Below are 21,855 nucleotides of genomic sequence, written 5' to 3'. Positions count from 1 at the left end.
ACCAAAAACTGCAAAAAATTAAATAGCTCAACACGTTTAATGGTCACTCGTAAACTGGCCATCTGTTGAAAGTTTATATACATTAGTGATCAAAATTTTAAGACCAGTTGAACAATTACAAGAATTTACACTGTTGGATCTTAAGGAAGTTCCAAGCGTTGTTACTGGTGCTGAGTGCAGTCCAATAAAAGACCATTGCATCTGCGAGAGAAGGGTTTTAAGAACAAAAAATGTCTTCAAAGTCTCCTTCAATGTCACAAAATAACACGTTTGGAATTTACATGAGAGCATACATAGGACACTGAAAAGTGGAAGGAAGCAAAAACATATTTATCATAATGGCCATCATGCAGTGGATGCCCTCACTGAAGCCATGTTCACTATCTGAAACAACATTCCCACTCATCTCCTGGAAACTTTTCCATCAAGGATGCCCAAACCAATTTTTGAGGTGATTAACAAGAATTCATTACTGAGCCACTTCTACTGAGTTATTTCTATTTTAGGGGGATGTTTATTTTTTTTTTTTTTAGCTATGCTTCTGAACTTTTGATCAGTTGATGAACAGTCGGTTTCATTTTTGTGGTGAATTGGCAAGCTCTGTGAGAGCGATGGATGTAAAAAAAACAACAACAAAAAAAAAAAACAAGTAATATGAACACAAACAGTTGTTTGAATATTGCCAACAATTATACCACCAACATTTTTTGTGCACTGGTCGTGGTGTCTTTCCAAGTTATTTTTTTGATTAGCAGTTTTTTTTATATATACATTTGAAAGAAAATGTGTCATGCCGGACAAACTAGCTCTGTTTTACACTGGTGTCTTTGTCTTTGCAGTGATGGACATAACAGACATTGCTCATGGCAAAACAGACGACGAGGACAAACAGCATTTCATCCCTTTTCAGCAGTGAGTGTTTTGATGTTGTCACACTTTTTTGTACCTTCAACAGGTTCAGCTTTGTATTAGAATGTCACACAAATAGCTGTGATGGAAGAAAAACATGTTGGGCAGCATTTGACTTTGGCTTTGTGCACAATGTTTGATCAAACAAAGGACAAACTGAAACCGAGAAATGTCTCCGCTTCCGACATAGACACTTTCAATGCAATGTTTTTAATGCAGATGCACATATTTCGTATTTGTTTTAGGTACACATAATAGAAGGCTTTAAAAAAGGTTTTCAGAAGTCCTATATCCTGGTGCCAGTCTTTTGTGTCCATTTGTGTCAATACTTGTGCATAACTGTGGTGTGTGATGAGATTCGCAAATTATTAATAACATGAACTCCACAATGCATTCTATTGCCTTTGCTTCAGTCCATTTGTTTGTCATCTGTGAGAAGGGTGGTCGCTCCTTTTTTCACAATTTGATTCGCTGATTCACTTTCCCAGGATAGCAATGGAGACTTACATCCGTCAGAGGCAGCTCATCATGTCGCCACTCATCCCATCTCGAGTCATTGGAGAGAATGAGCCACTCACTGCTGTTTTCAACAAAGTCATTGCCACGAGGGAGGTCAATCACAAGGGCCAGGGTAAAATGAAGTACTCCAACACTTCATATCTCCCCTGTGATTTTTAGAGGGTCGTTCTAAATTGACCTTTTTGTTTTGATGGAAATAAATCATGTGTGAGGGTCTAACTTTTTGGTGTCTGCCTCATTTAGTTTCTTTTCATGTTTGCTGGCAGGATTGTTTGTGACCCTGAAGCTGCTCCCAGGAGATCTAGCACAGGTCAGGAAGGACTACCCTCACTTTGTGGACCGTAGCACAGCCATCGTGAGGAAAATGGGCTTTCCAGAAATTATCCTCCCAGGTGACTTAAGTCTTTGTTGCTGGGCACTGTTCTACATACGATATGGTCATGTTCATTCTCATTGCCTACGGAAGCATAAGAAGGGTACATACATTTTGGCACATTTTCCTGATCATCATTTCTCCATTCTCCAGGAAACGTGAGAAATGATATTTACGTAACCTTGCTGCAGGGAGAGTTCGACCGTGGTAAAAAGAAGACACCCAAGAACGTCGAGGTCATATTGAGTGTGCACGATGATGAAGGCAATGCCATGGAGGTAAAATTGTCAAGTGACTAAAGGAAATTATGTCTTTGACTCATGACATGAGCTTTCTCGAGTCACTAATTCACTTGAAAGTATTTTATTTTAGTGTGTAATAAGGATGCTTTACAGAGCAAGTTGTTGGATTCTATCTTCAGCTGTATTATTAATACAACAATAAATAAGTCTTACATCTAGGGCTGTTTTCGACGAAGGATTTTCATAGATTAATCTGGTTTGATTTTTTCCATTGTCAACTAATTGTCTAATGGTATTTTTTTAAAGAACACAGCTAATGGGGATCACTACAAATAAGCAGATCTAATTTGCGATAAACATTCAGACAAACAAATACGGTAAACATGGTAGGTGTGCAACAACAATACCGTAATTTATTTAGAATTTATTCACAAAACCGAAACACAGTCGCTGTCAGCAAGTGGGCATATCACACATCAGCAAAATGCACATAAAATTGGAACATGTCTTGAAAACCAACACCTTGCCAAAACTGTCTTTAGCAGCCTATTTTCCTGGATTAAAATTCACAGCCGAATATGAAATGAAGTTGGCACCACAGCTGTGCCTGTTTTAAATGATATGCCATGGTGGTTGTTTGATTTGTAAGAAGCTGCACGTCAAAATACCTCCACACTTAAGATGATGTTTTTAGTATTTTTAGTATTTAGTATTCTTGATCTTGATAGTCATCCTAGCGCTCATCTCAGCCTGTGCAACTGCAGCAGGTGATTTTATTAAAGGGATAGTTCGGATTTTTTGACATGAAATTGTATGATACCTCCATAAGCAGTGAAGTCCGTAAACAGCGACTCCCTCCCCACTTTGGTCCTGAGCTCAGTTCTGGTCAGATTTCGGTGCTGAGGAAAGTAGTTCCAGCTGGGGACAGTTAAAACGATAAGCGTTCTAAAGCGCAATACATGTGTATTTGCGTTATTTTCTCTCCCGTCGTATCACTTAGCACTGGGGAGTGAGTCGCTGTAGGTAAAAAAAAATAACAGTATGCTCAGCAGCAGCTGTAGACGCTCGCATGTTGTCAGAGTGGTACAATCTTAATCACGTTACATTTTCATACAATAATTACATAAATCCGACTCCTCCATACATTAGTATTTCAATGTAAGCTCTTTTCAATACAACCTCACCCATATGTTTTGTCTTTATGTGTGTCAAGCCTTTATTGCTGTTACATGCACTAATATGTATTTTAATTTCCATTTAATAGAAAGCGATATTTCCTGGGGCTGGTTACGATGGTATCACAGAGTACAAGTCTGTCATTTACTACCAAGTGAAGCAGCCTTGTTGGAATGAAACAGTGAAGGTAAGCTTGACTTGGACCGACATATAACTTAGACATTATGACATTATTTGCTATCTAATTGGTTTGTCAAATGGAATTACTCCCTGCTCAGTGGAATAAATTCATCTTCAAGGAAGGCTACTGAGTCAGAATATGCTAATAAACTTATCTTTCTCATACACAGTCATTTATATTGCAATCTTAATTCATCTAATTTTGTCTCCTCTCTGCAAGGTGACAATTCCCATTGAAGACGTGTGCCGCTGTCACCTCAGGGTGATGTTTCGACATAGATCATCCCAGGACTGTGAGTCACTCTGACTTATTTGTATGACAAATACCCACGTGTAATCCCTGTACCATGATAAATACAGCTCATCTTACACTCTTCTGTATCCTTCAGCTCGGGACAAGTCAGAAAAACCCTTTGGTATGGCTTTTGTCCGACTTATGAGAGAAGACGGGACAACACTCAGGGATGGAAGGCATGAACCTATTGTCTACAAGGTTGTTTAAAATGCAGATTCATATTTTTGTATATATAGAAAAAATATGTGTCAAATAAGCAAATAATAGGGGCGGCATGGCTCAGGTAGTAGAGCGGTCATCTCCCAACCTGAAGGTTGCGAGTTCGGTCCTCCCGTGATCATGTCGAAGTATCCTTGGGCAAGATACTGGTCCCTCAATTGCTCCGTAGGTGAATGTGCTAACAGCATCAACATGCTTTGAGTGCCTTGGAGGTGGAAAAGCATGTGAAAGACCATTTACCATAGACGTATCAAGTTAATCTAACTGCAGAACAATTGAAAATTAATACATAGTTGTCACTGTGTAGCTTAATTATTATGAGACTTACTTCAATCAATAAGTCTTGAATTAGATATCCATTGATTTGTATGATTCAAGACTCATTCCCTATTTCATTAATTTCTTAGGTCGATGTGAAAAAGCCAGAAGATGCGAAAGTGTATCTGACCTTACCAGGGACCTGGGCTGAAGTAAAAGAAAAGGAGAAACAAACCGGGAAGCAGTTCCACCATTCAGGAGTGATCCCCGTCACTAAGGACAGCTTCCAGATTGCCACGCTTACCTGCTCCACTAAACTCACTCAGAATGGTAATACAGCCTTGTTTCAAATAGAAATTCTTCAAACTCTGGTCTGGCTGCTAATTAAAATGTCTCATGTCCACAAGTCATTTTGGAGACGAAAGAGGGTTTAGAGTGGATAGCAACACGTCACGCATCACAGATTCTCCGCATTGTCTTGAAATTAATTCTGCTAGTCTCTGTTGCTTGTATTCTGTGGACAGGTTGATTTTTATTGATGCCTTCGTGATGATGTTAGTTAGGGATACTAATTTGTATTCAAGGAAAACAACACCCAGTCTTAAATGATGCCCCCTATGTATTACTGTATGTATTAATGATGTGTTTAAAAATTTTAGTGGATCTACTTGGCCTGTTGAACTGGAGATCTAACCCAAAAGATCTTGACCAGAGCCTACAGAGGCTGATGGAGGTCGAAGGGGGAGAGATAGTCAAAGTGAGTGCTCTGCACAGCAAATGTCACACTAAATATTTAATATGCTGCTTTATATTGAAGAAATTTTTAATGGCACTTTTATAATAGGTTTCTGTTTTATTTGCAGTTTCTCCAGGATACGCTTGATGCTCTGTTCAACATCATGATGGACACATCAGAAAAAGATACCTATGACACACTGGTGTTTAATGCTTTGGTTAGTTTTTGGTCTAATGTCTGACATTGTTATCTCATTGATGTCAACGGCGAGACCTATTCATACAATGTATGTTCATTTTTGAGGTCATTCAAGAATCTCTTTATATTTCCTTCAGGTTTTTATCATCACACTTATTGGTGACATCAAATTCCAGCACTTTAACCCTGTCCTTGAAACCTACATTAACAAGCATTTCAGTGCCACTTTGGCTTACATGTGAGTCCCTCTCACCTCAATTTGCTTGCAAAACGGCACTCTTTATTTCCTTTTGATCTTCCCACCTACATTATAGTGTAATTACCAGCATGACTAAAGTCAGACTTATTTGCTTTTGCAGGAAGCTAACCAGGGTGCTGAACTACTATGTGGGCAATGCAGAGGAGCCTTCCCTTACTGAGAATCTCTATGCAGCACTGAAGGCTCTCAAATATTTGTTCAGGTTTATTGTCCAGTCTCGGATCCTCTACCTAAGGTAAGTAGGTCATAATCTGTTTTATCTTGTAAGAATACCTTGTAATGCAATCCACTTTGACAGGTTCTATGGAAACAGTGAAGATGGGGATGCTTTCTTCAACTCAATTCGCTCTCTGTTCCTCTCATTCAACACTCTCATGGACAGACCCCTTGACGAGGGAGTCAAAATTAAGGTCAGGGATGTAATGGTTAGGTTTTTATTCCTGTTTGAAAGGTAGAAAACATTTCACTGTCCTGGCAATGAGAAAGAACCTTGCATTTTGTTCATGAATTATTAATTACATGTAAGTTATTAAATGATTTAGAGAATTAATGATGCAAAGTCATTGTGAGCTGCCTGCCGTCATTGTCAGCAAGTTGAGGAAAAGCTGTGTACTGTGTACTTTACAGTATGTATTATTGTACTTCCAACTTGATCACAACCTGCTCATTGTTTTTTTTCAGGGAGCAATATTGAAATACCTCCCCAGCATCATTAATGACATCCAGTCTGTGTTTGATCCAGTGGAACTAAGGTAACTCTCGAGGGGGGTGTCAGAGCCTTTTTTTGTTGTCAATTATTTCTTATTATGTTTTTAGAATCTCATTGCTGTCAATAACAATTTATGTGAGTTGTTTGTGTCAAATGTGACAATGATAACAACACATAATTTGAGATGCACTGAATTGCTCACGCTATCTTTTTGCAGCGTTCTGCTTGCAAAGTTTATTGAGAGCATTCCTGACTCTCAGCTTGTGCGTCAGAAGCTCGGCTGTATGTGCAAAATGGTGGAGAGTGACCTTTTCTTGCAGCCAGGTAGGAGTTTTGAAGCTTGAAGCCACATAATGACATTTCACACAAGCTGGTTGCAACAGCAACCACGTGCCTCACGCTCGTATACAACTTTGTCGCATCCTCTCTCAGGACTAGAAATGTACCGTGTCATCCTGTGGCGACTTCTCTCTCTCCTCTGTCACAGATTGTCGAGACGTGCTTCTGCCACTTGTCACTGATCAGCTGAGTGGGCAGCTGGATGACCATTCCAGTAAACCCGACCATGAGGCCTGTGTCCAACTGCTTAGTACAGTGTTGGACATTCTGGACCGCAAAGATGTGGTAATTTGTCACACTAAAAGAGATCAAAATAGTTGGCACCCCAGGATAAACTTTCAGAAGCATTTCGTCAAAACAAGATTACAGTCACACGTGGGCAAGGTTTACAGATGTGCAGATAAGACACACAGAAAAATAAAAGGCTCTACTGTGGCTCAACTGTGTGCAGATCCATTGCAGCCTGGTGGATTTGCTGTCAAACGGATAAATATTTACTCTAATGCCATGTGCGCTTTGGGTGGTTGTCAAGGGCCGGCGCCTGATCGACCTGGTCTTCGGCGGCCAAATCTGGTTTTTGGGACATGGACATGCCTGGCTCCCGTATAATACCAGACACAAAAGAAGATAAATAATAATAAGTAAATAATAATAATAAGGAAGTGCAGTCGCTGCTGTGCCTTCTTTGCCAGAGAGGAGGCGTGGAGTGATCAGCCAAGGTTGTCTGTGATATGCACCCCCAAGTACTTGGTTGCGCTCACAACTTCTACGGCTGTGTTGTTGATGCAGAGTGGAGTGTGGCTGGGTCTGGATCTCCTGAAGTCGATCTCTAAGAGGTTCTGGCAAACCCTCCGACGCCTCAGAAAGGGGAAGCCCGGTCCACACTGTTCACAGTGGGGACAGGGGCATGCTGATCTTGAGGATGTAGTTGGACGGTAGAAGGAATACTCGGGCCCTTCTCAATCCCACTGACATACAGTAACGTCCATAGAGGAAGGAGTCAGTCACCATGGCTGAGGGGTCTGGGGTGGTCAAAATGCTCTTCAGTGGCAAATCTCCGGGGGTGGATGAGTTTCGCCCGATCTATGTTCCCACCCTCTCCTATGGGCATGAGCTTTGGGTCGTGACCCAAAGAACGACATCGTAGATACAATGAGTTTTTTCCTGAGGGTAGCTGGAGTCACACTAAGCCATAGGGTAAGGCGCTCATTCATCGGGGAGGGACTCAGAGTAGAGCCGCTAAAAAATACTTTTGCAGGAGCAGCACTTTAAAAAGCTTGGATTTAATACAGCATTTGACCAACGCACACTGAGTTTTCGAGGCTCCTAGTGTGACCGTCAATCGAACGCAAGCTAACGTAGCCTAACTGGTGGACAACACTCGGTTGAATGTATGTGACAGTCGGAAGGCTAAATAACCCGAAAAATAGCTGAATTCGTCAGATGAGATGCACAGCCTTTGTCAGTGCTGGACGACACCGGGATCGCCGCCTGCTCTCTTACTTGGAGGTACATTGCCCCAACCCCACCGCAAACATTATTTATTAATGACTAAAATTACCAGCCCCCTTGCAGTCCAGACTTTTTGTCCTTATATGGCACCCCTGGCCAATAGCACTGATAAATAATGAAAAATTTATAAGTAAGCCATGTGATCAGTATTAGACCATTTCACTCATGGATGATCGGAATCGACAGCTTAAAACCGTGATCGCAGCATCCCTAGTTGGTACCGCTTCCCGTTGCCTGTCGCGACATTGCATTGTAAAATGGTACAAAATAAATTGTGTTTATTTTATTTACAATTCAGGTTGTGTGCACAATTGCGATCATATGAAGCTCAGAGGGAACACTGCTCAGCATATTATTTTTTTTCATTCTAAACAGACTGTTAGCCTGATGAGTACTTTTCACTAAACTGAAAAAAAAGCACATATGTATCTGTTTATGCAGGGTCCGACTAGAGGGCATGTTCAGCTGATAATGGAGCGGCTGCTTCGAAGGGTCAATCGAACTGTCATCAGCATGGACAGGTCCTCTCCACTCATTGTAAGTTTAATGCTGAAATACAGTATGCGTCATTTCAACACTTTTTGCATTATAGTAATTCTAAAATATAATCATCCCACCCTGGGAAAAGTTACTAAATGAGTTAAATTCATGGCCATGATGAGTATGTGTAATCTTCTGACCACTCTTGCATATTCTTCGTATTAGTACACTAAATGTGCTGTCTTTTTAAATGAGAGAAAGGCAGCTACACTTTTACATTTGCTAGAATACAACAAATAAATGGTGGAAATGTTCTTGTGTGTGGGTGCTATTCTTTGAATTAATGTAAGGAATATTTCTTTGACAGGGCCACTATTTAGCCTGCATGACGGCCATCCTGAAGCAAATGGATGACATGCATTATGCACACTATATCAGCACTTTTAAGACGAGGCAGGACATCATCGTAAGTGTCCAGATTTTTCCCTTGTGAGCTACATCTACTGTTCTTACTGAAACAATTAATCAGCAACAGACTTGAAACCACCCAGGCCACTTTACTACTCCTTTAAGGAAAATTGTCAAAATATTGTGCAATTTACGGGGATGTTGTGATGAGGATGCCAGGGTGCCTTTATTTACACTACATGATCAGAACATGATGTTTCTTGGACATGCAGAAATGCCAACTTTTGGATCTAAGTTATTTATGTATGTCTCAGACGCACACTCAAACACTCTTAAATGCCTTATTTGATCTCAGGACTTCCTCATGGAGACATTCATCATGTTTAAGGACCTCATGGGGAAAGTCTTTCCTGCTGACTGGATGATCATGAACATGGTGCAGATGCAGGTCTTCCTGAGGGCCATCAACCAGTACTCAGATGTCCTCAACATGTATTTTTTAGACCAAGCTCATTTCCAACTCCAGGTGTGTCTTTGTCTTTGATGATGTTAGTTTTGCAGTTTTTTTTGTTCAAAATTCATGCTGCGATAGGGTTATTATTTTAAACCTTTGCACCTTTTACAGCTGTGGAATAACTACTTCCATTTGACGGTGGCATTCCTCACTCATAAGACACTACAACTGGAATCTTTCTCCCAAGAGAAACGCAACAAGATGTTGAACAAGTGAGGTCCTCCTTTGTATATGAAAAATATACAGGCGGTCTTTGGTTTACGATGTTAAATGTTATGACATTTTGTGGCTATGAACGTGCTCCCATAAATTAGTTACAAACTTAATTTTGGTCCATACACCCACTCGCTCAAGAATTGGTTACAGGGCCCAAGTGTGAGCCCCATGGGGGGCCGAAAGAATATGGTGTGTGATTGCAGCTACACTGAGGAAGGATAGCATTGCTTATTATTTTTTCTAGGGCTGTCAAATTATTAAATTTTTTAATCTAGATTAATCACAGTCTTTAAACTAATTAATCACGATTAATCACAATAACAATTATGTTTGAAATATGCTGATTTTTTGTGTATTTTATGATTAGAAAAAGATAAATTATGATATATATGTTTGTATGAATAGCTGCAAATGAAATGAATATGTCAATCAAGAACACAATTTTTAATAGTAGTAGAACACTTGAATCACACGTCAAACTATGTTATGAGCAATGAGGGGTTGTGTTCACAGACATCACGCTATTTAAGGTAATGTAATTTTAAGCATGCTTAAATGTAGAACATCATTGCTGTATGCATTTCCAAGTGCATTTCTCAAGTGCTAAGTTTATTTCCTTTCACGCATTATTGCCTGCTACCTGTGAAAAATGTAATTTAATTAGCAGCCCTAAAACAGCCCTATATTTTGACTTCATTAGGTCTCCCAAGGGCAACGCACCAAAGAAAGCTATCACCATGAAAAACTTTAGAAAAGACAAACGCCCACTAATATTGGACGCTCTTTTGTCTAGGAAGGGAACTCGTTCATAATGAGAAGACGGCCTGTTGGCGTTTATCCAGTCGCACAGCATAAATTTCTGTTTGCCACAGCAAGTGTTCACATGCGTACTGCATTTATAATCGTTTGGAGATCTCAACATGGCCCTAAATAACCTTTAGATTTGTATTTTAAGTAGAAGACAAACTATTTATACTTGCTGATTCAAATTCGCTACAGATATGGTGACATGAGGAAAGCGGTTGGTTTCAAGATCAGAGATATGTGGCACAATCTCGGTGAGTATTTAACACCTTCTAATACTGTATCTTTTATCGTTTATTTATTCATATTGCTTGTGAAATTATTTGGTGCCAGCCTGTAAGGAAGGGGGACTACTACCAGACAAGGGTTTTTTATTGTTCATTTTTACTGTGCTCTTTTGTTTGCCGCATTATTAGATTGTCCTGTGTTTGTTGGTAGATGAAGATGCAGCTTATTGCCTTCTCAAATCACACTGTTATCCTCCCTAAGTGGTAATCTTTTGTCATCATGCAGGCCCCCATAAAATGAAGTTCATCCCAGCAATGGTCGGACCCATTTTGGAGGTCACTCTGGTGCCTGAGCCTGAGCTGAGGAAGGCCACCATTCCCATCTTTTTCGATATGATGCAGTGTGAGCACAATTTCAGCCCGGGGCGCACATTTGAAACGGTACAGTCCCCAATGTTATGCACTGTAGTGTTTTGTTATACTGCCGAAGTTGTTTGATGCATCATTTGTGGTGTATTTCAATGCATCCACTTTTGTGTGTGTGTGTTGGCTGGCATCTTCTATAGATACACTATAGAATTAAGCTATTTAAGCCATCATTCTTTGCAAATAACGTTTGAAGTTGAAACTAGTCTAGACGGGTTCAATGTGTGACAATATCAGCAATGCCTGACATACTTGAATATGTGGGGATACTGTAGAATAACCGGTATATCTTGTTAGTTTTGCTTCTCAAAGTGAAGTATAGGAATTAGAAATATTTGCACAGGTGCCGCCACTGCATGAAAAGATCATTTATAAATACCCATAATTGCCCTTGTTTCTTTTCAGTTTGAAAATGAACTGATCACAAAACTGGATCAAGAGGTTGAAGGAGGACGAGGAGATGAACAGTACAAAGTCCTGCTGGAAAAAACGTAATTCTTAGTGTCCTTTTTTTCCTTATAGATGTAAACGGTTCATCTGAGAGGAAAAACATCAAAGTTAATTGCCTCATCATGACAATAATTGGTAATCTTGGTTGGGAATTGCTTTGTCAAATGGAGAGCAGCTTTAACCAAATTCCCTGAAGATTGCTAAAGATTGTTTAGTGAAAGACTGTTTGTACCTCCAGGTTACTGGAACACTGCAGACGCCACAGATATCTGTCACAGTCAGGTGAAGAGTTGGCGCTGCTGCTGAGCAGCCTGCTAGAGAATCTCCTGGCATACCGCACCATCACACATGATGAAAGTCCTGAGCATCGGATGAGCTGCACTGTCAATGTGCTGGTATGGCCTGTTCCTATGTTCACCAGAAGGCTCCCACATTTGTGCTTGTGCTAAACCGGTTATACCTACAAACTAATCTCAGAGACATGTAATTAATTTATTTTCATCTTTAGAATTTCTACAAGGAAAAGAAGAGGGAGGACATTTATATCCGGTGAGCCAAGCTGTCAGGCGGTGAGCTGTTGACATCTGAATTTTGGATAAATTGCACATTACTCATGTGTTGTCATAACAAGGTACTTGTACAAGCTGCGGGACTTACACCTGGACTGTGAGAACTACACAGAGGCTGCCTATACTCTGCTGCTACATGCTGAATTACTTGAGGTCTGTAACATATTCAGATATTGCTTTTGACATGATAAGATGTTGCTCCTACCACACACATCCTGTTCATTGTGACCCAGTGGTCAGACAAAACCTGCGCACCTCATCTGATCCCTCGAGATGGGAAGCATGTGTGGACGCAACAAGAACTTAAAGAAAGGCTCTTCCAGGAGATCATATGTTACTTGGACAAAGGCAAGGTATGTATTTCCAGTTGTGCTAAGGTCAGAAATGAATGTATAAATTCCTAAAAATATACTTGGAAATAACAAGGCGCCAATGTTTCATACATATTCAGTGTTCATCATTATTCAAATGTTACTCAGTGATGCTTATCAACAGTTGGTCACTGAAGCCACAAGAAGTAGTGTGCACATGTTTTTATGCATCCTTGCAACTGACTAATGCACATCTATCCCAGATGTGGGAGAAAGCCATTGAGCTCGGCAAGCAGCTGGCCAAAATGCACGAGAGCCACATGTTTGACTTCATGGAGCTCAGCCAGCTGCTGGTAAGAAGATGCATGTCCTTTTACAGTTCACCGATACAAATAGTTTCATACAACATCCATAAAACTAAACCTAAATATCCTTTATTTAAAATCCACCCTTATACTTGTACTGTAAATGTCCCTGATGAATAATAGTGAAAATGTGTGTCACACCGCCACAGGCTGAGTGCAATTAATTAAAACAACACCACAAGAAAGTGACGCAGAGATAAATGTGTGTGTTTGTGTTTACCCATTTTACATCCACTAAAGGGGGGCAATGTTTAAACCCATCTTCAAGAATTCAGTTGTAAACCTCCGTCTTAGTGCTTTACTGTCTTTGTGCCCCAGTATTGTGTGTGTAATAAGAGAAATGAATCACATTTATCACATTTATTGTTTTTTTATGATATGGATAATAGCAGGTTATGAATTGTTTTATTCTGTAAACACAAACCATTGATAGAAATGCAGAAAACACAGATATGTCAGCATTTATTTTTATCTTTTGCAGAAAAAACAAGCAGAGTTCTATGAAAAAATAATGAATGCCATGCGACCACAGCCAGAATACTTTGCTGTTGGCTATTACGGTCTTGGATTCCCTTCTTTCCTCAGGGTAAGAACTGATTGCTTATTTCAATAAATAAAGAAACATGCACCTGTACTTGTGCAATGTACTGGCTCTCTGAGACGTTTCTAAAGATATGCAGTAATGCTATTATTATGTTATCACCTTTTTGATGATACAAGAGCAATGTCACAGTGACTTCCTCTTAGTTTATGGATTATTATACTGTTTTTTAACCTCTGCCAAGGTGAGATAGGGTGTTTTTTTGTTCATTATCCAAAACAAAAAACATAATCGAATACTAATTGAATATATAGTATGTATGTTTTAAAATCCTATTTTTTATTCCAGAATAAGATGTTCATATACAGAGGAAAAGAGTACGAGTGGCTTGAAGACTTTAGTTTAAAGTTGCTCTCTCAGTTCCCAAATGCTGTCCGGATGACCAGCACAGCACCTCCTGGAGACAACATTAGCAACTCCCCTGCACAGTGTATCCTTTAATTACATGATTTATTCATTATGTATTTTTGTTTGCTATGCCCGAAGTATGCATTTTGTTTCATTTCACCAGTTGAGTGACTGAAACCTGCATAATGCTCCTGTGTCGCGGCATCAGTGCACAATGCACCGGCTCTCTCTTCCCCTTTTAAGCTCACCATTATAAAGAACATTATTTCCGGTGTGTGTATGACTCGTTAGAGGGCATAGAGACCACCTCTGCAAACTCCTTCTCTGATTTCGGATCTACATTTGCAACAAAAAAAGATGGTTGTAATGCATAGTTCTGTGTTCGCACTTCTCTCTTTAATTACCATCATCACATGCTTGTGACGAAGGTAGCTACATATCCAGCTCTGGTTGTTAAGAGTTGACGCAATGCAGTCATCCCTGACAAAGTATAGCTGTCAAAGTGCAGCACATGGCTCATTTTTTATTGGTCAAATTGTAGAAATAAAGTTAAAAACTAAAAAAAGAAATTAACATTTGATTGAATGAACAGTAGAGCAAAAAGCTAATGTAATGGCTGAAATGTTGATACTAATGACTGTTAATTTAAGGGCGGTCCGATCGATCTGCAACAGATCGGTATCGGCCGATATCAGTGGAAAAAGGACGGTATCGACATCTGCCGATACTTGCTTCAAAACGCTGAATGAGTGCCGCCTCACTTATAGCACAGGAGGAACTTTTGTTGTGTCCGAGGCTGCTCGGACTCCGGATGAAAACAGCAGATACCTGCTTTTCATTCAGGTTTTCAATTAATAATGTGAGAAAACTGCAAATAAATGCATTGTGAAAAAGGTGAGTACCAGCATTTTGTTCATGTTCTGGTTAAACAAGCATATTGGCTTTATTTGGATTTAAATAAGTTATGAACATAAATTAGTAGCTCTTGGCCATTTTCATTTTGTAACAGTAGCTCTCACAAGAAAAAAATCTTGGTGACCCCAAATATAGCCAGTAGTAAATTTACACTGGTATCGGTATTGGTACCAGCCGATTTCATTCATGCATTATCCGTATCGGCATCATAAAAAACTGATCGGAACAGCCCTACTTTTAATATGCTATTTAAAGACAAAGCTTTTTTAACCAAAAAAAAGGAAAACACCAAAATGGCCTCCCATCCCATGGAGGGAGTACTCATAAAACGTCTTTAATCTTGGCAAAAACCTATTAGTTATGTGTATGGAGGTGAGGGGACAATGAGAGGTAATGAAAATTCTCAGTCAAACCTTACACTATAGATGCAGCCACACAATCAACAGATAAAGAAAGACTGATATTTGAATAGACTGTTTCATAGTACTCCTTGTCTTTATCCTTATCTGAACTTCAGACATCCAGTGCTTTACCGTCAAGCCAGTGCTTGTTGTTCCACACCAGTTTAAGGACAAGGGGGTTCCAGAGCAAATACTAAAGTGAATAACAGTACCTTTGGACACCCTGAGATTTATAATTCTGTGTTCCAATTACAGAGTCACAAATTCCTTTTTCTTGCAGCTATTACCGAACCAATGAAGTTGACCAGTTTCAGTACTCTCGGCCCTTCAGGAAAGGGGAAAAGGATCCAGACAATGAGTTTGCAGTGAGTGCCTTTTAATTTTGTTGTCAGATTAAAGATTATATTTGTAATCCCATGACCATAAATTCCTCCAAATGTAAACAACCCTGTCTTATGTGGCCGTAAATCACTTTTTTAATATTTTCTCGACATGAATGCTCCCCTGCAGACCATGTGGATTGAGAGAACCACTTATTTTACCGCCTATCGATTCCCTGGAATTTTGAAATGGTTTGAAGTCAAATCTGTCTCAGTGGTAAGAAGCAGGACTTTTGTGGGGTGTTTTTTTTTTTTTTCCAATTCAAACGCTTACATTCCTCTTCTTTCTTCTCCAATGAACTTCCCCGGTAGGAGGAGATCAGTCCATTGGAGAATGCCATCGAGACCATGGAGATGGCCAACGAAAAGCTGAGTAACCTTGTGCAGCAGCAAGCCTGTGATCGCTCTTTGTCCATCAACCCACTGTCCATGATGCTCAGTGGCATCGTTGATCCTGCTGTCATGGGCGGCTTCTCCAACTATGAGAAGGTTTGGGGCTTTCCTCTGCAATGACACAATTGCCACTGTCACACTGTTGTGATTTAACTGCACGTGGGATCAGGCTCTGCATGTGTGCGTAAGTGCTCAAAAATAATTGAGTTGGAAAATAATTTGACGCTATTATAGCATGCCAAATTACGCACATAACAAGTAATGAGGCTTGCCCGTTCTATTATTGGATAAATATGTCTGCATGGAGCAGGGTATTAATACAAATGGACAAATACGGGTTTAATTTCAGCTGGTGATATTTATATATTTTGTATAATATATTAAATATGGGGCGACTCCAAATTGTCCATAGGTATGAATGTGAGTGTGAATGGTTGTTTGTCTATATGTGCCCTGTGATTGGCTGGCGACCAGTCCAGTTTGTACCCCGCCTCACGCCCGAAGACAGCTGGGATAGGCTCCAGCACCCCCGCGACCCTCGTGAGGAAAAAGCGGTAGAAAATGAATGAATGAATTAATGAATATTAAGTATGTATTTATGTATTTAACAGTATGTATAATAGTTTGCTTTTATAAGGAAAAGCAAAAAACGCGGCTTATCTGCTTCCTCCGATACACATAAAATGGAGGTGTATGCTCAACCCCTGACCCTATACAGATAACTACCTTCAGTATTAGGTGTCCTTGGGCTCACTCTTCACATGGGAGCCACACTAGCCTCATTGAGGCGGAAAAGTACCCTGTGTAGCTTGCAGTAACTTCCATGTTTTTCCCCAATGTTTGTCCTGTGTAGGCCTTTTTTACTGACACCTACATCCACGAGCACCCAGAAGACCAGGAGCGTATCGAGGTCCTTAAGCACCTCATCGCCCTGCAGGTAAATCTATGCACCAGCATTGTTACCGACACTGTCCTTTCAAGCTCAACATGTTGCGTAATTCTTAAAGTGCCCGTCTTCCCCTCCAGATTCCTCTCTTGGCAGATGGTATTCGCATCCACGGGGAGAAGACGACAGAGCAGCTGAAGCCCTTACACAACCGTCTGGTTACTTGCTTCCAGGACCTTCGGGAGAAAGTGGAGAAGCATTATGGCGTCATAACCTTGGTGTGTTGCCAGCCGCAAACTCAATTTAAAGGAAGAAAGTGCCAACTTGGCCCTCTTTGCTTCCTTCCTCTCATATTGTTTGCATTCAAAGCAGAGTGTACATTATATTAGTCCAGGATAATAAATTTTAGCTGGTCCTTTGTGACTCGCGTCTGTCATTGTGCCCCTCCCCTGCCCAGATTCCCTAATGATGCTTAATCCTATTTGTATGTCCCAGCCCTGCTCCCTCACTGAAAGGAAGAAGAGTCGCGTGGGCTCTGTTGTGATGCCCTACATCCTGTCCTCCACACTGCGCCGCATGTCCACCGTCTCAACCCTCTCCAATGCCTCCTCGGCCCTCTCTAGTGGCTCGGCATCATCCGATGGACCTTCGTGCATTTCCTCCCAAGAGTTAGTCCCTGCATTCCCACGCTGCTTCCTTTTGTCACTCTTTGTCAATGTTTGTGGTAGTTTGGTTTGGAGGAGGCGATGCTTATTATGTAAAGACTCAACAGTATCTCCACACCTCCTGTTTGTATTTTTCATCCTCCTGCGTCTCTTTCTCTACCCCCATTATTCACAACCAGTTCCTTGTTGTCCCGACCCAGCGATCGCAGAACCTCTGTGCTGTCCCGCTCAGAAGAGGACAACCGGATTGCGAGGAAAAATAGGAAAGAGTGGAGCGTGAGCAAGTCTCAGGTGCTGCTGGAGAGACAGTCAGATGCAGACGAGGTGAGTCCTATACTCCAGAGCTATTCAAATATGCATCAACCAGTAGCATCCTCATATAAAGTGTTGTTATCCAGCTGTGAATTGGGAGTAGCTCAATTTGCTTGTTTCAATCATGTCTTTGTATTACGCTTTTATCCCAGACCCCTGCTGAGAAGCAGCAACGACCCAAGAGTTTACAGTTAGGAGACAGACGGCTCACTCTCTCCTTATTCCACGGCGTCTCCTCTCAGCTCAGCCTGTCTAACCCCCTCAGTCCGCTTCCTGCCTCCCCCCACACACCTCATACTCCACGCAGCTCAAGTATGGAACACAAGCCACCACGCTGTCATCATTTCATTTTCTTTGAATCGTATGCCACTCTCAGAAAATTACACATATATCAACCATGTGTTAGCACAGCCTGGTGTAAAGCTCAAATTAGACCTCACACATTCCCAGATGCACACCTTCTGCATGGTTTTCATTTCCTCTCTTATTTGGTAGGTTTTTCATCACTCCTCAGTGACAATGATGCCAACACCATTGACACCCCAGGGACCCCGCCCCCAATGCCACCAAAGAAACACCCACATGAGGTTGACAACGCAGGCTTCTCTTCAGAGGTGCACCTGCTCAGAGAAAATGCCATCCCACTCGCTAATGCATATTTAATGTCATGTAAACGCTAAAATATTCAGAAATATAACACCAGTTTCGCTTTCCTTGCAGTTCACTCCTCCGCTACCAATGAAAGTTGATAGCAAGCCTCCGCCGCCACCTCCAAAAACACGCAAGTCTATGTTCCCGTCGTATGAGCACAGCCCCCAGTAGGGCCGCACAGACTATAAAGTTTCTTCCCTGTGAGACAGTAGAACACCACGGTGAACAAGAGATGCAGGATCATCTGAGTCACGTATTTACAGGAATTATGTCTGGTTTGTATGCAGTTCAGAGACATTTTTCTATTCCTCAAGGTATGTGGCATGATTTTGGGTAGCCACCATTTTTTTATGTACACTGTTTTTTTTCTTTCCTCAGAGAAAAAAAAAATTGACGCTGCTTAACGGCATTCGGTATTTTAACACGATAAAGCTGTATTGCATACTTTATATCGATCAAAAGCAGGGACTACATTGTACATGGTTTAACTGCTGAGTGTTGCAGTTATTGTGTCCAATGGTGGTGTAGGTATTATGATCTAATCCTTAATATTTCAAAGACACTGGATGGCATTATTACATGTGCTGCACATTTTTTTTTGCTTTTTGTTTATGATGTGGATACTGTAACTTGTTGGCCTCCAAATAGCATCATGTTGATGTGCGTTAGAGGGAAGCTTTTTGCTCAAAGGAATAGTTTGACATTCATATCAAACACAAGCTCAAACCGCAAACTTCTGCAACTGTAGAGTAAATATTGGATATAGCCTGGGTCATTTGGTGTAGCTTAAAATGTGAGTGAAAACAGGGAGTACCGCCAAACAGAGTAACAATAATTAAATTGAATTAAATCATGTATCACTACTACTAGTTTTATTAATTACTGTTAAGTACAATTTGGCATTAAAATAATGTCAAATAGAGGATGAAACATTCATGTCTAGTCATGTTTCTATCCTACAATTGGAACTTTTCAGACTTATGTGTATGTTTAAAATGTTGTATTCTTGTTCTAAAGATAAGCTAAAATTGTATACTAATAATAACATTTAGAAATTAAGTTTCAAAAAGTGCTTTTTTTTTAGTCACTAATTTTACAATAAGCTTTTTATGCAAAACTGACTCAACATGGTCAAAACTACACTTTTAACAGTAGATTCCATTTTTATTGGCTAATTCCACGATTCTGTTAAGACAGAAATCATAGGGCCCTAAGCTTTATTCCATCATCAGTACTTTAAATCCCCAAGTGTACCCAGACTTTAGACTGCTCGTGCATCTTTCAACTTCTGCTTTTCGCTCGCGTCCGCCATGTTCTCTCCTGTTATGTGTCTACTTCGCCTGACAACTTTCTCACAGCTCCCATGTATAAATCAAAAGTATCGATACCTGTCGATAAAATATTGCAAATTATCCAGATATTGTCACACTCTCGCAAAAGAAAGACACCAAATTCTACATTATTCATCCAATTCTTCCTTACTGCTCATTGCTAATATCCATTAGTAAATAAGGGGATGGAGCCAGCCCTTGACCCCTGATCTGCTCCGCCTCTCATTTAAAAAAAAAAATTAGTCAATTAAGTTAAAAACGGAGGTAGCAGGCGGGTACTTACCTGAGGGAACACCTCCCCTGCTGCATTATGCAAATGCTTCAGCCCAGCAACCTCCAGTACGGCTCCAGTTTAGCACGCCTGTGGAGCCATGATAATAGATAACAAAACAAAATTAACTTTGAACCAGCCACCAGCCGCAAAAGGGGGTATGGATCCAATGTCACTTTACAAATCCTTCAAGTGAGCAGGATAGGACCCTTGAATGTTTTCATCCCCTTGTTGCAGTTGTCATGCAAATCAAATCAAACAGGCGGATATACCAAACATTAATTGTGATACTGTCTGCTAAAAGTGATCACATAGAGTATCAGCAGCACATATTAATATCAAACTATTCCTTTGAAGAATCCTAAACACTGTATGGTACAAGCATGAATGCGTTTTGAAGTTTAGTATGTTTTCATGAGTCTATCAATTTCCTTTTTATTCACTTCATTCCTGAAATTTAAATTATTGCTCATCTTTTTTTTCAGTATTGTTATTGTTTTTCACAACAGCAGTGAGTCAGATTGCCAAAAAAAAAAGTATAGCGTGACCTCTTGAACACATTTACCAAGCATCAAATGGATTTCAATTAAGTTGTCAGTATTTTCATTGAATTTGTAGCCTTTAAATTGCTTTACAAGGGATTTACATTTTCTACTGCACACACCGATCAATAAATGTTTGAACAAACATTTATTCCCGTAGTGTTTATGTAAGTGAGGTTCTTGCAACCTTTTGATTATTTGTACTTATGATGTTACCATACCAACAAGAGATTATCTATTGTGGAACACGTCCTAGTCAAAACTGCAGCATCTAAAGCCGATGCTGTATGCTTTGCACATACAGTTAGAAAATACTGCCTGTCACAAACAGCTTACAGGGGAGGCTCTCCATAGGGAGGAGTTTATGGGATGTTTTTAGGAGATGTGTGTTGGTTCTTCTTCTTGCTAATCTAGCTTGGTAATGGCTTGTTTTTTCCTGTTAGGGAGAGTCCTGCCGGGTATTACTCTTCCCTGAAGCTACCATGAGCAATGCGTCTTTGAGACTATGTCGCCATTGCTTGCCCAATGCTGTGGTTGGTTGCCATGGAGACTCCCTCTATACTTTTACATTTGCAACTTGATGCCATCGGCAGTCTTAGTATATCAGTCCAAGCCCAAGGGCGGAATGGATCATGAGTTATGAAGAGGCTTGCTAGAAGGTCATTGCTTGTGGAAATGTGGCGGTGAATGAAGCAACCTTTAAAGGTACTTATCACATCTGTGGAAAATGTTGAAGCGTGTCAGTTCTGGACAGAGTCGTTCAATAATGACTCTGGACACCATTTACCGATACAAAAACCTAAAAATAATAATTATACTTCATTAACATTCATTCATTCATTCATTTTCTACCTCTTTTCCTCACGAGGGTCGCAGGGGTGCTGGAGCCTATCCCAGCTGTCTTTGGGCGAGAGGCGGGGTACACCCTGGACTGGTCGCCAGCCAATCACAGGGCTTAATTAACATTAACAATTATTATTATTATTATTATTATTAACAATTATACTAAATATGTTGTTTATTTTTTGTTTAATTCTTAAAATTATAACACCAATATAATTGGTATTCAAAGTAAAATACAAATACTGTGTTGTCTTAATGGGTCAGCCGGCCCTGAGCAGGAGGGTTTGCAATGGCGGACATTGAATTTTTATGGGTGTCTGATGTGTCCAGTCCCGGAATGTAACCATGCTAGGATCTACTGTATGTGTTATTAAATATTGGTGAGACGTGTGAGGTTCATTTCGACCAAACATGAAATCTTTGACAACACATACTTTGATGTCAAAACAATTTAGTATATTTTCATCGCTTCCATTTCAGCATACCGATCCTCACCTCTTTCCTCCAATGCATGAAGACAGGAAAAGATGGAGGCCAAGGCCTTGCGATGATTTAACTGCTCTCATCAAAAGAAAATATGGACTTCCCTTACTTTGTCCCATCACTTGCTGGAGGCGTCAAA

The 21,855-nt window shown here is 40.4% G+C and overlaps 1 protein-coding gene across 2 annotated transcripts in view; it reads left to right on the top strand.

Annotated features, from left to right (window-relative positions):
• The window catches only part of dock5 (dedicator of cytokinesis 5), a 38,057-nt gene extending 17,522 nt beyond the window's left edge, over positions 1-20,535 (top strand). The window contains exons 11-51 of one of the 2 annotated variants that reach the window (XM_058071052.1): positions 840-912; positions 1,398-1,540; positions 1,695-1,820; positions 1,955-2,079; positions 3,308-3,406; positions 3,620-3,692; positions 3,789-3,892; positions 4,321-4,501; positions 4,831-4,928; positions 5,035-5,124; positions 5,243-5,343; positions 5,465-5,599; positions 5,663-5,774; positions 6,046-6,116; positions 6,291-6,397; positions 6,561-6,697; positions 8,366-8,461; positions 8,772-8,870; positions 9,168-9,338; positions 9,438-9,538; positions 10,542-10,600; positions 10,860-11,014; positions 11,405-11,490; positions 11,688-11,844; positions 11,958-11,998; positions 12,081-12,171; positions 12,252-12,371; positions 12,593-12,682; positions 13,176-13,280; positions 13,584-13,725; positions 15,076-15,157; positions 15,240-15,324; positions 15,470-15,556; positions 15,652-15,828; positions 16,586-16,669; positions 16,759-16,896; positions 17,114-17,286; positions 17,484-17,607; positions 17,748-17,907; positions 18,091-18,209; positions 18,316-20,535. In XM_058071052.1, the coding sequence (XP_057927035.1) occupies positions 840-912; positions 1,398-1,540; positions 1,695-1,820; positions 1,955-2,079; positions 3,308-3,406; positions 3,620-3,692; positions 3,789-3,892; positions 4,321-4,501; positions 4,831-4,928; positions 5,035-5,124; positions 5,243-5,343; positions 5,465-5,599; positions 5,663-5,774; positions 6,046-6,116; positions 6,291-6,397; positions 6,561-6,697; positions 8,366-8,461; positions 8,772-8,870; positions 9,168-9,338; positions 9,438-9,538; positions 10,542-10,600; positions 10,860-11,014; positions 11,405-11,490; positions 11,688-11,844; positions 11,958-11,998; positions 12,081-12,171; positions 12,252-12,371; positions 12,593-12,682; positions 13,176-13,280; positions 13,584-13,725; positions 15,076-15,157; positions 15,240-15,324; positions 15,470-15,556; positions 15,652-15,828; positions 16,586-16,669; positions 16,759-16,896; positions 17,114-17,286; positions 17,484-17,607; positions 17,748-17,907; positions 18,091-18,209; positions 18,316-18,417 (4,619 nt within the window). In that variant the 3' untranslated portion in view covers positions 18,418-20,535. Of the gene's footprint in view, positions 1-839; positions 913-1,397; positions 1,541-1,694; positions 1,821-1,954; positions 2,080-3,307; positions 3,407-3,619; positions 3,693-3,788; positions 3,893-4,320; positions 4,502-4,830; positions 4,929-5,034; positions 5,125-5,242; positions 5,344-5,464; positions 5,600-5,662; positions 5,775-6,045; positions 6,117-6,290; positions 6,398-6,560; positions 6,698-8,365; positions 8,462-8,771; positions 8,871-9,167; positions 9,339-9,437; positions 9,539-10,541; positions 10,601-10,859; positions 11,015-11,404; positions 11,491-11,687; positions 11,845-11,957; positions 11,999-12,080; positions 12,172-12,251; positions 12,372-12,592; positions 12,683-13,175; positions 13,281-13,583; positions 13,726-15,075; positions 15,158-15,239; positions 15,325-15,469; positions 15,557-15,651; positions 15,829-16,585; positions 16,670-16,758; positions 16,897-17,113; positions 17,287-17,462; positions 17,608-17,747; positions 17,908-18,090; positions 18,210-18,315 lie in introns of both variants that reach the window. The other variant, XM_058071051.1, reaches the window with a different exon arrangement.
• The last annotated feature ends 1,320 nt before the right edge of the window (positions 20,536-21,855 follow it).

The sequence above is a fragment of the Doryrhamphus excisus genome, chromosome 4 (genome assembly GCF_030265055.1).
Source record: "Doryrhamphus excisus isolate RoL2022-K1 chromosome 4, RoL_Dexc_1.0, whole genome shotgun sequence".
Lineage (NCBI taxonomy): Eukaryota > Metazoa > Chordata > Actinopteri > Syngnathiformes > Syngnathidae > Doryrhamphus > Doryrhamphus excisus.
The sequence above is the reverse complement of the archived record's forward strand: the minus strand, read 5'-3'. Positions and strand labels throughout refer to the sequence as shown.